The sequence below is a fragment of the Artemia franciscana genome, unplaced genomic scaffold (genome assembly GCF_032884065.1).
Source record: "Artemia franciscana unplaced genomic scaffold, ASM3288406v1 PGA_scaffold_30, whole genome shotgun sequence".
NCBI lineage: Eukaryota > Metazoa > Arthropoda > Branchiopoda > Anostraca > Artemiidae > Artemia > Artemia franciscana.
The window spans coordinates 468,197-485,851 of record NW_027062662.1 but is presented as its reverse complement, the minus strand read 5'-3'; the positions used below and the strand labels follow the sequence as shown (position 1 = coordinate 485,851).

Sequence of the window (17,655 nt, the reverse complement as noted above, 5' to 3'; positions counted from 1 at the left end):
TAAAACTTAAAGCTAACAGAAATTACTCCGTGTATGAAAGGGGCTGTTCCCTCCTCAACGCCCCACTCTTTACGCTTAAGTTTGAATCTTTCTCTCAATTCTACTTTATAAAAGCGTAAACAACTTTAGCGTAAAGAGCAGGGCGTTGAAGAGGGAACAACCCCTTTCATACACGGAGTGATTTCTGTTCATTTTAAGCTTTGATGTCGTTCCTTACTGTCAGTTTAAAAAACTTGTTTTTTTTTATTAAATTTCTCAACGTTTTTGAATTAACGCATGTTATTTTGGCTGTCCGCACATCAATAATTAAAACGAAATTTGCGTATTAATTTTTTTTGCTAACTTTTTTTAGTTTTTATTGGACGATTTTGAGAAAAAGGGGTATGGGAAGAGGCCTAGTTACCCTCCAGTTTTTTGGTCACTTGAAAAGGCAACTAGAACTTTTAATTTGTAACGAACGTTTTATTAGTAAAAAATATACGTAACTTACGAATTAAATTACGTAAGGAATTTCTATATTCGTATATTTTTATTATGTAAATGAGGGGGCTTGTCTATTCGTTAATACCTCGCTCTTTACACTAAAGCTTTAATTTTGTCCCAATTCTTTAAGAATGACCTCTGAATCACAAAGGCCGTTGAATAAATAGTTGAAAAAACTAAAAATACTTAAGCATAAAGAGCGAGTTATTAGGAGGAGGGTAAACCCCTCATAGGCGTAATAATCTCTGTTCGTTTTAATTTTTAATGTTGCTCCTTACTTTCGGTTGAAAAAACTTTTTCACGTTTATTTTTTTTTTAATAATGCTAGAAACTCCTGCGCCCCCTTCATGGAGATTTTTTTCCCCCATGAGAAATTCTTCCATGGAAATTTCCCCCTACATAACCCCCTCCCATCAAACCCTCCCCACCAACAAAAAATGCCCCTGAAAACGTTCGTACACTTCACAATAACCATTACTATATGCAAGCACTGGTCAAAGTTTGTAACTTGTAGCCCCTCCCACGTGGACTGTGGGGGAGCAAGTCGTCCCCAAAGACATGTTTATAAGGTATTTTGACTATGCTAAATAAAATGGTTATCTCAGAATTTTGATCCGGTGACTTTGGGAAAACAATTAGCGTGGGAGGGAGCCTAGATGCCCTCCATTTTTTTCGGTAACTTAAAAAGGGCACTAGAGCTTTTCCTTTCCGTTAGAATGAGCCTTCTTGTAAAATTCTAGGACCACTGGGTCGATACGATCACCCCTGGGAAAAAAAAAACAAAACAAAAAAACAAACAAACAAATAAACACGCACCCGTGATCTGTCTTCTGGCAAAAAATAGAAAATTCCACATTTTTGTAGATAGGAGCTTGAAACTTCTACAGTAGGGTTTTCTGATGTGCTGAATGTGATTGTGTGATTTTTGTTAAGATTCTATGACTTTTACGGGATATTTACCCCTATTTTCTAAAATAAGGCAAATTTTCTCAGGCTCTTAACTTTTGATGGGTAAAACCAAACTTGATGAAACTTGTGTATTTAAAATCAACATTAAAATACGTTCTTTTGATGTAACTATTGGTATCAAAAATTCCGCTTTTTAGAGTTTCGGTTACTATTTAGCCGGGTCACTCCTTACTACAGTCCCTTACCACAAACTGTTTGATAGTTATTGATGTCGTTATTCCATTTCCAGCGTTTTCTATTGAGCCGTTTCTTTCCTTACTTGCAGTTCTTCACAGTAATCTGTTCTATCAGGATGTACTGTTCAGTTGTACTGTTCAGTGTACTGTACTGTTCAGGATGTATCCGGAGAACTGTTTGATTATACATAGGAAAATACCGCAATAATGTAGAATATTCAACTTTATTTTGGACGTGAACTGTGTAACTTTGCGTTAAAAAGATAAAAAAAAACTGAAATTGTGAAGAGGATGCAGAGGCAGTAGACCTTCTTTGAGAGAAAATTTTAATTTCTTGAACTCAGTCACATTATCAATTTTTCTATTATTTTCTCCCCGCTTCCCTGAAAGGCTCCTTTTACTGACTCAAAAATCAGCAGCTACGATGGCATTATGCTATTTAATCCCCAGAAAGTTATATTTATATTCCACATATTCTTTAAATGCTTCTTTCTTAACATATGTTAATTGAAAAGCATGCTTGTGAACGTAAGTGTGTCATGCTAAAGAAAAGCTCGTGCATACGTTCTAGATGACACTTTTACTAACTGAAAAGATTAGGAGCTATCATTGTCCACGATGATGTACAATCTCCACAGAATTATGTTTGGTTCCAGATATTATTCGAATAGTTGATTTGTTTTAGTTAAATCGTTCAGTCAAATAATTATTTTTTCTTTGATTTTTTTTTGTGTATTTCCCAGTTTTGGCATTTGGTATAGCTAATTTGTATTTTATTTTGAACTTTTGCTCATTGAGACAGATATCCTGATACCATTGAGACCGTCTGTACAGTTTTTTTTCCTATAATCTAGCAAAGTGAAAACAATTTCTGGAAACTTTTGGAAACGTTACATCATCTGCTATGGAAAAGGACGAGACCCAGAAGTGATTGCTCTAATTACCAGAGAACAGGCCTGTTGTCAAACAGTTCGTGGTAACGAACTGTAGTAAGGAGCGACCCGGCTCAATAGTGACCAAAACTCTAAAAAATTGAATTTTGATATCAATAGCTACATCAAAAGAATCGCATTTTAATGTTGATTTTAAATATATAAGTTTAATCAAGTTTAGTCTTACCCATCAAAAGTTACGAGCCTGAAAAAATTTGCCTTATTTAAGAAAATAGGAGGAAACACCCTCTAAAAGTCGTAGAATCTTAACGAAAATGACACCATCAGATTCAGCGTATCAGAAAACCCTGCCGAAGAAGTTTCAAGCTCCTATCTACAAAAATGTGGAATTTCGTATTTTTTGTCAGAAGACAAATCACGGGTGCGTGTTTATTTTATTTTATTTTTTTTTTCTTTTTCCCAGGGGTCATCGTATCGACCAAGTGGTCCTAGAATGTCGCAAGAGGGCTCATTCTAACGAAAATGAAAAGTTCTAGTGCCCTTTTTAAGTGACCAAAAAATTGAAGGGCATCTAGGCCCCCTCCCACACTCATTTTTTCCCAAAGTCAACAAATCAAAATTTTGAGATAGCCATTTTGTTCAACATAGTCGAAAACTATAATAACTATGTCTTTGGAGATGACTTACTCCCCCACAATCCCTGGGGGAGGGGCTGCAAGTTACAAACTTTGACCAGTGTTTACATATAGTAATGGTTATTGGGAAGTGTACAGAAGTTTTCAGGGGGATTTTATTTTGTTTGGGGGTGGGGCTGAGGGGTGGGGGCTATGTTGGAGGATCTTTCCTTGGAGGAATCTGTCATGGGGGAAGAAAAATTCAATGAAAAGGGCGCAGGATTTTCTAGCATTACTATAAGAAAACAATGAAAAATAAATATGAAAACGTTTTTTCAAATGAAAGGAAGGGGTAGCATTGAAACTTAAAACGAACAGAGATTATTACGCAAATGAGGGGTTCTAAAAATACTTTAGCATAAAGAGCGAGGTATTTAGGAGGAGATAAATACCTCGCTCTTTATGCTAAAGTATTTTTAGTAATTTTAACTATTTATTCTACGGCCTTTCTGATTCAGGGGTCATTCTTAAAGAATTGGGACAAAACTTACGATTTAGTGTAAAGAGCGAGGCATTAACGAGGGTACAAACCCCCTCGTATACATAATAAAAATATAAGATTATGAAAGTTTGTTACGTAAGTTAATTCTTAAGTTACGTATATTTTTTACTAATAAAAACATTCGTTAAAAATTAAAAGTTCTAGTTGCATTCTTAAGTAACCGAAAAATTAGAGGGCAACTAGACCTCCTTCTCCATCCTTTATTTCTCAAAATTGTCTGATCGAAACTAAGAGAAAGCCATTTAGCCAAAAAAAGAATTAATATACAAATTTCATTTTGATAATTTATGTGAGGAGAGCCAAAACCAAACATGCATTAATTCAAAAACGTTCAGAAATTAAATAAAAAAAAACTAATTTTTTTAGCTTAAAGTAAGGAACGACATTAAAACTTAAAACGAACAGAAATTACTCCGTATATGAAATGGGTTGTCCCCTCCGCAATCCCTCGCTCTTTACGCTAAAGTTTGACTCTTTGCCACAATTCTATTTTTTAAAACAATTAAAAGCTTTAGCGTAAAGAGCGAGGCATTGTGGAGGGGACAACCCATTTCATATACGGAGTAATTTCTGTTCGTTTTAAGTTTTAATGTCGCTCCTTACTTTCAGCTAAAAAAATTAGTTTTTTTTTTATTTAATCAGTCACAGGAAATGTCTTCTCAATGGTCCAGCTGGATGTTGAAAATCGCTTATGAATTTTTTTGACCAGAACCAGCTGGTTTTGGTTGGGCCGTTAAATAGTTTGTTCAGCATTAGTGACTTAACAAATAGAGGAAGAGGCCGCTGAGCTCCAGCAGAAAGCATTTATTGCCATCGTTTACTTTCAAACTGCGGTTTACTTAGTCGATCAACAAGGTCTATTACGGATTAGAGTTGACTGGCGTCCAAGTAACCCCTGCACTCTATTTGAGGCTCTGCCGTAAAGATGGAGGTCCTTAATACCGTAAAGATAAAGGTTTGCCGCAACCTGTTCCTTACAGTTCACAACAGTAATGCGCAAAGGATGAAAAGTTGCCTCAGAACTTTTCATCGGCGTTGCCGACTGCATTAAAACTAAAACTAAGTACCTTTGTATCTTCTGGTTGACTTCAAGGAGCAACTGCTGGAAGCGCTTTAAAATTCGTGAGAAGAAGTGTCAAACATTAAACTTGAATAAAACTATAATCATTTCCACTAAACCCTCTTCCATTGCTGCCTTTTCTTTGGTTAGCCTTAACAACACCGTTAGCGTTGGCATTCTCCAAAATTTTACCCACCTGGGCTACACAATTTCTTCGAGGGCTCACTTCTTTTTTGAGTTGTAAGCAATAATGTCTAAGGCTTCTCCTAACATATTCAGACGGAATTGATGCAACTGGAAAAAGCCAAAAATCTGCAACGTCTTCAAAAATACCCACGAAAAATTACTTCATCTGAATCAGTTGGTTCATAGGCACCAATTAGGGAGAATAACCCCTTCTATTTTTGGCATTTCGATTAAAAAAATTTGGAGGAGAAACTGCGGAGTTTCTTCACCCTCACCGGCTTTGTGACACCCTATGGAAACGAGACGTGGCATAAGCACCAGCAGCAATTCTCCCGACCATCCATGTGTTTCGGCCTGAGTCTTGTGAGGATAGAAGGCTTGCGTTGGTACAACTTCATTATAACCGAAAAATGATCCGGCTCGCTAAACAATCTCAGTTTTCGATTCAAATAACCAAACGAATATTACTTTGGTTTGGAAACCTATTTCGAATATCTCATCGTTGAAACACAGACTTACAATGACTATCTACAAATTTTGAACTATCAAAGCTGGTTGGAATTGACATTATGGTTGGCTGAATAAATGGTACAACAGCCATTTTGATCTCTTGACGATGGCAAACATCAGAATTAACAAAGGACAAACGTTCACTATGAACCCATGCAGATAAATCAGCCAGTCGTCACTCTACGCGGAGGAGTCACAGCCTAGGTATATGTATGTTATCGTGAAGGTCCGAAATTTATGAATGACGACATTTCAGAAACACTTTTTTTTCTTCTTGGATTTATTTAGTCAGCGTTGCCAGTAAACTTTTTCAGTTTAATGCAAAGTTTAATGATGACGGATTAGGTTTGGTTAAGTTAAGTTTTTAAACCATTTTTGATATTTATAGCCAACCTAACCTAAATTAATATAAGCTAACTTTTACTGTCATAGCTTGTGCATAACTGAAAAAGCTGACTTGCAAAGCAAATTGAATCCAAGCAGAAGAAAAGAAATCTCGGGCAAGATCCGTACTTCTGGATAGCCCGGATAGTCAAGGGACATGAAATATATGATATTTTTTCTCTGCACATTATTGGGGGAATGCTCCCCCCCAAACGACGCCCCTGCTTTTATTTTAAGTGTATTTTAACGGTTTGATTTTATTTATTTTAATGGTTGCTTTTTAAGGTCCTTTTTTTGTTTTTGCACTGAGAACGGTCTCGGACGAAATACTAGCATTGCATTTTCAACGTAAATATTCTCCTATTCACTGTAAATAACCTCGTATTTACTTCTTTCTGATTTTTTTTCTTATCGTTATACAACGTTATCACTTGTTATCACTAGCAACATTATCACTAGTTCATGGGAAGTGCGTTGTTAAAAAAGATTGCAAAGTGAAAATCAAATAAAAATAGTAAATACAGGATATAAATAATAGGAAATCATATAAATGTGATAGATTTCTCGTTGGTTCAAATTTAAATGCTTATTTGGCAAGCCTTTCGGCAAAAGCCACGCCTTTTAGCTTTTGAAATATGCACAGATTAAAACGTCAAACAATATAACTGATCATGCAACGAATACCTAATTTACACGGAAAAACCCTGCCTATAGTTATTTTCTCACTTGTATTAATAACAACACAGATGTTTCTCTATTGTGTTTAAACCTTTTCGAGTAATTATAAGGAGAAAAACTTACAAAATTCACATTTTATTTTTCAGCTAAAGAAAATATCACACAATAAATAAATACTATAAATATTGGCACATCACATTGAGAAAACAACCCCGTGGCTGCTAATAGCCAAAGATTAAGAGCGCATCAACATATATTTCATGGAAAACAGAGAAACACAGCCATTCAATGAACACATTGATTGGGTGTGGCATGAGCCACCCTTTTCGGGTGTACTTGGATTCTCCCAAGTTTTGATCTCTTCTTCCAGAAAAAGCCAAATGTTGAAACACTCTAATTTATATATGATAGGATTGCTAGAATTTATTGTAAAGAAATTAAACAACCCATGCCAGGAATTTTCCCGTTTTTCCAAAAGTGGCAATAACAAAAAACTTAAATAGATAGGTAAAACTTGTTTGAAAAGACCATAAAAATGATTTTTCTGTATTTTATTTTGTGTTTACCAAGTATTATAAACTTGGCCTTGGGTCATTTTTTTGTGTGTCATTTTTCAACTTGGTCATTTTTGTGCCATTTATAATTTTTGGCCTTGTGTCAAAAATTGCAATAAGAGCTTATAACAAATACGCTAATAACTGGGATGAAAAAAACATAGTTATGGGGTAGGTGTGTATAATAGGGTCTGATAGAAGCTGATATGATAGATATTATAGAAGCTGTTACACGAAGAAGAAAAAGAGAGAGAAGTTTACTACATCTCGGTGGAAAGAAATGTGCTTCTATTTAACTAGCTGAAGTTCGTGATGTACTTTCGCAAGCAAATCACACTGTTACCTAAGCTTATGCTTGGAAGAAAAGCCAATAACTCTATCTTCTAAGGATCTGATTGGCTACTGTGTGAAATTTTAACTCAGTTAAAAGGAAGGAAAGAGCCTTATTAATTCTGCTGTGTAAAACTTTAAGCCAGTAAAAAGAACAAAAAGTTTTCAGTTCTCAAAATTCTATTTACAAGTAGCCCATTAGTTTGTTTTAACCTTGATTAACAATAAACTTTCGGAACATGTCAAAAGATTCAATATAGTCTTTATGAACGTATTCTTAGGTTATTTTTTTCTTACTATGATCATCGTGTATTTCCAAAAAATAAAGCTTTGTGTGCATCATCATGGAGTGGACAGAAGATAATGTATCCCCCCTAACAGTAACAAAAATGCATCCTAATAAGGATTCATAAATACTCCGGTTAAATTCCTACTAAAAATACCGTATTGGTAATAGCCACCCCATCCTAAGAAATTACTCTGTCGACAATTTCACTTAGTTTATTACGAAAGTATTGTAAGAGCACTTTTTTCATAAATTGTAACTCATTTTAAGAAAGTGTTATGCCTCTAAATGTTGCAGATTAAGATAAACATAATAATTATAATGATATTTAAAATCTATGGAAACGAAAACCAACAGTACATTAATTATTTCCTTAGGTGTATATTCAAACATGGTATTGCTAGCAGCCTTGTAGATAACAATAAAAAATGATTGAAGCATTGCTAAAAATTTTATATTGATATAAAATTTTGTTGATAATTGTGAAAATTCAAATTTAAGAAACATGACAGTAACTTAATAACTTAATTTAAAAGCATTTGATAGCTCAAAATCTAAGAAAATTTTCTAATTACCTATTTGCTTATTTCTACATACAGAAATGCAGTATAACTCCTTGCAATAAAACTTGAAAAGAAATGAAAAGTCAATAAAATCTTATGTTGATATAAAATTTTGAAGTGTTACCAACAGCTTTTTAATTGTTATGTCTAAAATGGGAAATAATTCGTTTTAAAGATACTTCTAACTAACGATTTTTTTTCTAAATGAGGATTTGCAACGAACAAGACGTCGGTATTATAGTAGTAATATTTTATAAAAAAAAAAACATTTTGTTGATTGACTTCCTATATTAAAAGAGAGTTCTAGGATCTTTTTCTAGCTCAAGAAATCAGAGGTCTAGAAATTTCCCCCTATGTTTTTGCCTACCACTCTAGATTTTGAAAGATCTTCATTTTTGGCATTTTAACTGAATAAAAAACAAATTACAACTACCCCCCACCCTGGATGCATGCAGTAATGCGGCTCCACCTCTACACAAACAGAGATGAGCGTCATTAGAAAGCCTACAGCCACCAGAAGCGTCGTCAAAATTTTCTATTACAAACAAAATTAATAACTTCACTCATGAAAAAACTGTGGCTGAACAAGAAATGACTACATTTGACTATCATAAATAATAGCCTCAAAACAATATCATAAATAAAACACATTTTATCGTAATGTCTTACATTCTGCGATATATGCTACAATTGTCCACTCAATACAATCCATCAAACTGCTTAAATTTGATATAAAGGTTTTTTCAGTTCAAGAAGGTTTAAATTTGACCTTAAATTAAGAACAAAAAGCTAATTACTCATTAGGAAGGTAAATAATTTAAATTAACTATGGATCAAGTTTAAGTCAATATTTATTTGGATGCATGCCAGATATCACTGACAGTACAGTGTTACCCATCAGATCCAGGGTATAGTCCAGAACTAATTTATTTGAATATAACAATTGGTTTTAATATTTTCCATTGGCCTCTTGTAACCTTATTCGAAGATGTTCTGATTTGTTTTCCTTCTGTAAGATTATTAAAAAGCACGATTTTTGGGTACCCTGGTTAATCCTTTTTCTGTAATTTACTGTAATGCAAAAGAGATAAATAAGATAAGGGGAACTAATATTTTTTCTTTAGTTTTTACCCCTAGTCCTATGATTTTGACGGGCAAGCTAGATGGTTTTGTTTTTGTAGGAGATGAGCTTGGATTGCCTTTTATATCAGTTACCAATACTCTTTGACACATTCCAAAAGAACAGTTGATTAGTGTGGTAGTTAGGCATTATTAAATATTACAGTTTTGAGCCACATCCCTGGGGTGTATTCATAATGTCAGTTAAAACGCTAATGAATGAGCAATGGTCAGGAATTATTTCAGGATTTCCCAAAGAATCTACAGATATTTCTGAGAGTTTAGCTGCGGGAGCTTCAAAGGGGTTATATCATACAACACCAATTTCAAAGGTGTTATGTCGTACAACACCAATTTCACAGGAAAGTGGAACACTGAAAAATAATGTTTTGCGTTTTAGCTTTGGTAAGATAGAGCTATTTTTATAAAAAATAGATTTTCATTCATTCAAGATATGGTTTAAAGATTTAATTATCTTCAGCTCCACTGTCAAGGGCAAGAAAAAAAAAATGACAATTTTTGAAATAAAACAGAATTTTATAAGTATCTTGAGGAAAAGTCACACAGCACCTTTTAAATTATTACAGCCTAGTTGCTAAATGTACTTTTTTACATATAAGAGGAAACTGAAAAAGCTATTACAAGGGTTTTAAATTTACAATATCCACTAGATGGGATACTACAGTATCCACTGGATGGGATTAATCTTTAGATTTCCATGCAGTTTGGACTGTCACCAAATGTTACCCACTGGACTATTTCTATTTCAACTATTTAAACGCTTCTTTTTCAAATATTTCTTAGTGCAAAAGAATTCAAGTCTCTTTCCACAATAACTCCTTAAAAAGGGGCACTCATTACCCTCAAAATCTCCATTCAACCCATGGCTTCGCCACTTGGTATCCTGCTGGCTGCAGAACTCCTAAAGACTGATTTACAAACAATATCACACTAATTAAGGTGATCTTCCGTTGCTCAAACGGAAAACTAAAAAGCACAATTTTGTGAAGACCACTCACAAACCAGGTCTTAAGCCTCACACCATTGAGACAATTTTAGTTACTTAAATAGGGTGCAAGCTTCATGTGTCCCAAATATGGTAATATGGATGTCTCTATCTTATTTGGAGAAGCTGTTTTTGATTGACACGTTGATATTCAGCACTGCTTTCTTTGTCAGCATTAAATTGGCCGGAATGAGGTATTGATATCGATATCGATTTAAATTTTGCACTAAAAACGTATATCGAAAGTTGATAATTTCAGCACCTAGAAGATGTATCACAAAGTGTCACTTATGGTGTATACACACTATCTCTTATAATCACCATTTAACCAATATTCTTTAATTAAATCTGAGCCTTTTTCACCAATCATAATTGTAGGTGCGTTCGTATTTCCACTTACCACGTTTGGCATAATTGAAGCATCAATTACTCTTAGGCCTTGAATACCATAGACCCTTAATTGAGGGTCTACTACTGCTGTTTTGTCCCATTTAGGACCCATCTTAGCAGTCCCGGCTGGATGATAAATGGTTGATGAGTAGTGCCTTGTACAACATGCCCAATAGTCATCTGTCCAGAGTGGTAGGTGCTCACAGCCGGGGAAAGGTTTTGCGTAAAATTTTGTGCCAAACTTTTTGAATGCCTAAAACACAAAATAATGAATAAAAGAAGCAAAACACTAATTAAATGATAATGTAAATTTAGAATCCCAGGTTGCTCGTTCACTGCTCTCTTGATTTGTAAGTGTAGACCACTTATAAGATGGAAACTGGCGCTAGTGTAGACTTGAAAAACATCCACGTTATCTAGGTTTTGGCGTTTCTTGACAATTTTGTTGTTGTTGTAATACCGAGGTAAAATTCATGTCATTAGTGAAATTGGCAAAAAGCATAGCAATAAGTTTCTGATATAAATCTCTTAAAAAAATCTTTCCTCCTAAGCTTATAAAAAGGCCAAGAAACTCCAAACGCTAGATAGCGTTGGTGTTTTTGGCAACACTGGTGGCAGTTTCAACTCTCATAAGTTGACCGTACTCTTTACCCTGGAGTTTATGTAATTACTAAAGAAATGGTTGTATTACTAACTCAACTTAGAGTTCGATCCGTCTGAACTGTAAATTTTCTGTTGAATTGTCTTTGTTGTGATTTGCTCCGAATCTTAATGTTTGTTTTATGTGATTTACACTTTTCGTATTTGGTTTTCTGATGACACTTGAGTGTGTTTCCAGTTAGATATCCTTTTTTCATTTTTTTTTTGTCAAGTCTCTTCTTTTTCTACTTTTTCAGACCCGTTTTATTTTATTTTGTATGTTTAGAGGGCATATATTGTTATTAGTAGTAGTTTTATAGCCGAACAAGGAACAACATAAGGTTCAACAGATTAGATAAAAAAAAACTGCGAAACATTTGAACAATAAAAAAAGACTTTAAAGGATTTATGTTGCCGTTTCTGAAGGGGGTATCCCTGCATAGAAATAATCCCTCTTGGGTTTTATCAACTGACATAAATCATAGTTCCAGAAGACAATGCTCTCCCTCTTCCTCCCGTCAATGATGACTTGGGTAGAGTCAAGAGGAGGAGCTACCTGTTATAAGCGAGAACAAATTACCATACGAATTTCGGCTAATTAAGTTTGCTGTTAATCTTTCAGTGTAGACCTGGTCAACTGCCAATGAATAAAGGCTCGTAAATAAAAGTTTCTGGGCCAAATCTCCATAGATCTGTACAATTATGTTTTCATAGTTATACAGTATGTGCAACCGAATTTTCAATGGTAGTTATTTTTCTTTTCTTTTTCTAAAAATTTTACCAGAATTTGATGGATCTCTGTATACAAGTTTGGTTAAAAGCTGGCTGAAAAGATACAATAAAAATAATGTACAGTTTTTTTACACAGAAAAGGAAGATGAGATAAGTAGAAAAGTTAAAAAAAAAGAGAGTGCAAAAGACTTAGGGGCTGTTCCAAAAGGGATTGCAGCTAAGAGAAAGCCTAATATCGGTGGCGAAGCAAGGGAATTTTTATAGACAGTTTTTCATAGAAATTTCTTTCTTGCTGAAAAATTCACTTAAACAATAGCTAATATTTCCTGAATATATAAATAATGACCATTTTGAATACGAAACGACTTTAAATATTCAAAAGCTTAAAAAGTTAATTGTCATTTCTGTTTACGGGCCATAGTTATGCAACACAGTTTTCCTGACCTTGATCTGTTTAGAAAGTTTAGGAGTTTTGGACATTTAGGACGTTTGAGGCATTTTATTTAAGATGAAATGTACCTGTTTGTGACTAAAATATTTGGTTTAAAGATATTTTGAAAAAAATAACGGAAAAAACTGTATGTTAAGGTCTTTCTAACATAAAGCTTTTTCCGTGTGAAAAAGTTTCAGTTTGAGATCCATATTGATGATTGATGGAGTTGAGTATCTTTTCCGTTTATTCATAGCGTATCGAAGGTATAGGAAATTTACAGTACTAATTCCCATAAAGGCTCCTTGGCCTGTTAGGGAGGAGAAAGACAAAAGAATAATTTACTAATTCAGAGAATAAAAGGGTTTTAAAGACAATAAAATCATTCTTCAACAAACCAAATAGATTCAGGTGTCATAATTATTCTATGAAGTATACGACTATCCGTTACAAGATTTAAGTCATGTATTAAATATAAAAAAAACAAGTTTTTTTAGCTGAAAGTAAGGAGCGACATTAAAACTTAAAACGAACAGAAATTATTCCGTATACGAATGGGGCAGTCCCCTCCTCAACACCCCGCTCTTTACGCTAAAGTTTTTTATTGTTTCAAAGTAGAGTTGTGAGAAAGAGTCAAACTTTAGCGTAAAGAGCGGGGCACTGAGGAGGGGACAGTCGCTTTCGTAAATGGAATAATTTCTGTTCGTTTCCAGTTTTAGTGTCGCTCCTTTCTTTAAGTTTTTACTTTCACGAACTGTTTGATAACGATTGGATTAAAAAGAGTTTTAATGGAATTTATAGAACAAAAAAGATAATGAGTCTTATTAGAGGTAAAAACTTGTGGAAGATTAATGGGCCGAGGGAGGGAGGGGGTATCATCATGGAGCTGAGAACTAGTAAAGCATGCAAACAACCTATTTAAAAATGATTTAAGATTAAGCAACGGATAGCTCCTGAATGATTTTATCCTGAATGATGTTTTTTTTTCCTTTTTTATTTACTGTATGTTATTAATAAATTAGTATTTTTTCAGTTATTTTTTTGTTCTAAAACTCTGTTGTATAATAAATTTCAATCAATGAGTAATGGGAAACCGTTTCCTCTAAAAATGACAGCTCTTGAGGTAAATACATAAAAAAATTGACTTGGCTTTGTCCCAATAAGTCACCCATAGTCAAATTCTTTACCTGAGTTTCAGCTAAAGCTAGGCCAATCTTCACTCCTTCAACTAAGACTTTGACGTCTTGATCATCTACCAAATAATTAGGGATGATAATTGGTTTGTCATAAGGACTGTCCGACCGCAGTCGTATGTAACCATTTGACCTAGGACGTAATAACATGGGAACCACAGACCATGTATCTCTGAATGATATAGGTGCAAAGTATTCCTGCGAAAAAGGTTAAGTAAATATTAAATATGCCAGTATTAAAGTTTACCAAGCTCAGGGTCAAGATGGGAATTCACGAAAATATAGGAGGACAGGCTGCAATCATTTTTTCAATGTTTTATAAAGATATAACTTTTTCTCAAAATCTTTAGGCATTGCAACCCCAATTGGGGCATTGCAACACCTTGTCTGAACAATAAGTTTTTCAAAGAAAAGTAGAGCTCCATTAAGCCAAAAATGAGCAGAAATAAATTCAAATAATCTTCCAAGCGTAAAACTACGACAATTCACTATCAATAAATAAATGAAACTGAATACGAACAGAATCTAGAATAAATGACTGAGTCAAATTCAAAACAAGCAAAAATTAACATAAGTAGGGGTTATAACCCCATGCTTTATCAAGACCAGAACATAATTAGCACTTTATTGAAAAAAAAATGCAAAAAAAAAACAACAAATGAACGTGAATTGTCAGTTTAATAGACACATACTGATACTTATTCCATATGTTTTAATAATTTTTATCTATCGAAGTAAAAAAAAGTGAAAACATTTAAAACTCATCTACTTTTTCAATTAATTACAAATCATGTTGTGGTTTTGAGAAGTCACGGGGGTTATCAGCACCATTCACGTTAATTTTGGCTCTTCTGGAATTTTTGTCCACCCCAACTACATTGTTAAATACTCTTTGGATTATCGGGAACAAAATGGCCATCTCACAATTTTGATTGGATGGGTTTAGTGATAAGAGAATCCAGAGACGGGCTAGTTGCCCTCCATCACTTTTGACTCTTCAAAGGGAATTAGAACTATATATTTCCAATCAAATGAGCCTCCTCTAAAGTTCATATGACCACTGCTTCTAAGAAAAATTTATATGTTCCCGGGGCATAAGTAACAACCCTTTCTCCTAGACTCTGGGGAATAGTGTCAACCCTAAAAGCCTTGTTATGAGATATTTGAACTGTTTTTGAAGAAATGGCTATCTTGAAATTTTATCAGATGCATTTCAGAAAAACCTGACGTGTAAGGGAGGAGGATATGCTGCCCTCCAATCACTTTGAATTTGAAGAGGGCCTCTAGAACTTAAGTTTCTATGACAACTCCTTCTGTGTGAAGTGCCCTGATATAAAACAATAATAATAATAAATAATAATAATAATAATTTTGCCCGAATCGTACTTTACATAGATTAAATAAAACAAAAAAAAGTTTTTTTTAACTGAAAGTAAAAGAGTAAGGTATTAACGAGGGGTTGCACCCCCTCATATACGTAATAACTTCAGTCCGTTTTAAGTTTTAGTGTTGCTCCTTACTTTCAATTGGAAAAAAACTCGTTTTGTTTTTTTATTTTTTGATCGTTTTTTTAAATAATGCTGGGAGATCTGGCGCCCCTTCATGGAAGATTCTCTTCCATCATGAAAAATTCCTCTATGGAAAGATCCTTCGAAGTAACCCTCTACCCCGACCCCAGCAGTAAAATCCCTCTTGAAAACGTCTGTATGCTTCCCAATAACCAATACTATTTGTAAACAATGGGAAAAGCTCATAACTTGCAGCCCTTCCTCCGGAGACTGTGGGACATTAAGTCGTCCTCAAACCCTTAGTTACTAGATTGTTCGACTATGCTGAACAAAATGGCAACCTCAAAATTTTGATCTGGTGACTTTGGAAAAATGAGCGTTGGAGGAGGCCTAGTTACCCTCCAAATTTTTGGTCACTTCAAAAGGGCACTAAAACTTTTATTTTCCGTTTGAATGAGCCCCCTTGACTTCTAGAGCCACTGGATCGATACGATCACCACTGGAAAAAAAAAAAAAAAAAAAACATGCAACTGTGATCATTCTTCTGGCAAAAAACTCAAAATCCCAGATTTTTCCACATAGGAGCTTGAAACTTGTACAATAGGGTTCTCCGGTACGTTGAATCTGATGGTTTGATTTTCATTGAGATTCCATGACTTTTATAAGGTGTTTCCTTCTTTTTTCGGAAATAAGGAAATTCTCTCAGGCTCGTACCTTTTGATGAGTAGGGCTAACCTTGATGAAACTTATATATTTAGAATTCATTTTTTAGAGTTCCAATCACTCTTGAGCAGGGTCACCCTTTACTTACAGTTCGTTTCCGCGAATCCTTTGAAAATATTGAAACGTTGGTCTTTAAGAAACTGCTCGTAACGACCTTACTAAAGATCATGAAATTTCAATCGGAGCATGTGTATAAACATGGGTACAGTTGGCACATAGGCACTACTAGCTACTAACACAACTGAAAATGAAGTATAAATTTTAAATAAGCTAAATTTAAATTCCATAAAATTTGAATTTGACGTGGGCACAATAGGCACATGGGCAAAAAAACTACTGGTACTACTGAAAGTGCAGTGTTTCTAGTAGAAAAATAAAAAAGCTAAATTTTAATTTGATTAAATTTGGATTTTAATCGGTCCAAATTCCGACCGATGAGTTCTTCAAAAGTAGGTAGATTATCTTGTTTTTTAACCTCTTATTGAGCATAAACCTAGTAGGACTAAGGCTGTCTACCGAATAGATGCTAGTTAGAAAACTATAATGCGCAGTGTTACTCGCAATTATTATCTGTAACCCAATTTAAATGAAAAACTCAATAAATAAAACAGCATAAATAGCAAACATATATATGTTTCTTGTGTCAACTAAATGGTTTTGCTGGGCAACATTAGATGGTGTTGGTTTTTGCTAGCTAGAAAACTACAATGCATTGTTTTACTCTCTATTAATATCTGTGATACAATTCAAATGAAAAATGAAAATAAAACAGTATTTAAATGAAAAATATAAATAAAACAGCAGAAATTAACAAAGATATATAGGTTTTTTGTGTTAACTAAATAATTTTGCTGGGCACCTTTAGATAGTGTTTTTTTGTTTTGTCTTTCAGGGTCAAACTTGAGTTTCTACTCGCATCTGCTGCCTTGGCTATATAGAGCATAGATTAAAAATAGTCCAATATCAGACCTGGTGCAAAAGCTAAAGTTTGACAGAAGATGGTAAATATTGTCAGTAGTATAGTAATTGCCGATTCTGCATCACCTAGATCACCCCATCATTTTCTGTTCATCATTTTCATCATTACATCATTTTCTGTTCATTTTACATCATTTCAACAACAAATATTGCACATTTTGAACATTTTCCATTCCTTAGCCTAGAATGGAAACAGATCCTTGGAAGTCAAATTTGGTCTCATTTTTACACTTTTTCACAATGTGAACACGGGTAATAGGCCCCACCTGGATCACCCCATCAATTTACTTCCTTTTCAATTGATTCACACCATTTTAAATGAAAATTTCAAATATTTTAACAATTTCCCATCCTGAACTTGAAGATCAAGACAGGTCTTGTGAAATAAGATTTGATGAATTTGTGCAATAAGAGTTTAATTATATTCCATTTTTCCTATACTATGTTTCCTATTCTATAAAATGTGATAATGTAAAAGAGTTTCGGTTGCTTATTTAGCAGAATATACACAAACTTGTGAGGGGCTCACGACAAGATCCTTTTGGAAGGGGTCTCAGTCCCTGAATGAAAATTTGAAAAGGTATAATGGGATAGGTAAAAATTAAGTTTTTTAATCTAAAATAATATTTATTAGCATCAAATCACATTTAAAATCTTCTTGTTGATATTTATACACATTTACTTTCACT

The 17,655-nt window shown here is 34.1% G+C and overlaps 1 protein-coding gene across 1 annotated transcript in view; it reads right to left on the bottom strand.

Annotated features, from left to right (window-relative positions):
* Positions 1-6,634: 6,634 nt before the first annotated feature.
* Positions 6,635-17,655, bottom strand: part of LOC136041574 (glucose dehydrogenase [FAD, quinone]-like) — a 96,134-nt gene continuing 85,113 nt past the window's right edge. Inside the window, exons 8-9 of the mRNA XM_065726267.1 lie at positions 13,752-13,955; positions 6,635-11,016 (exon numbers count right to left, since the gene is read on the bottom strand). Coding sequence (XP_065582339.1) covers positions 10,678-11,016; positions 13,752-13,955 — 543 coding nt within the window. The 3' untranslated portion in view covers positions 6,635-10,677. The remainder of the gene's footprint in view (positions 11,017-13,751; positions 13,956-17,655) is intronic.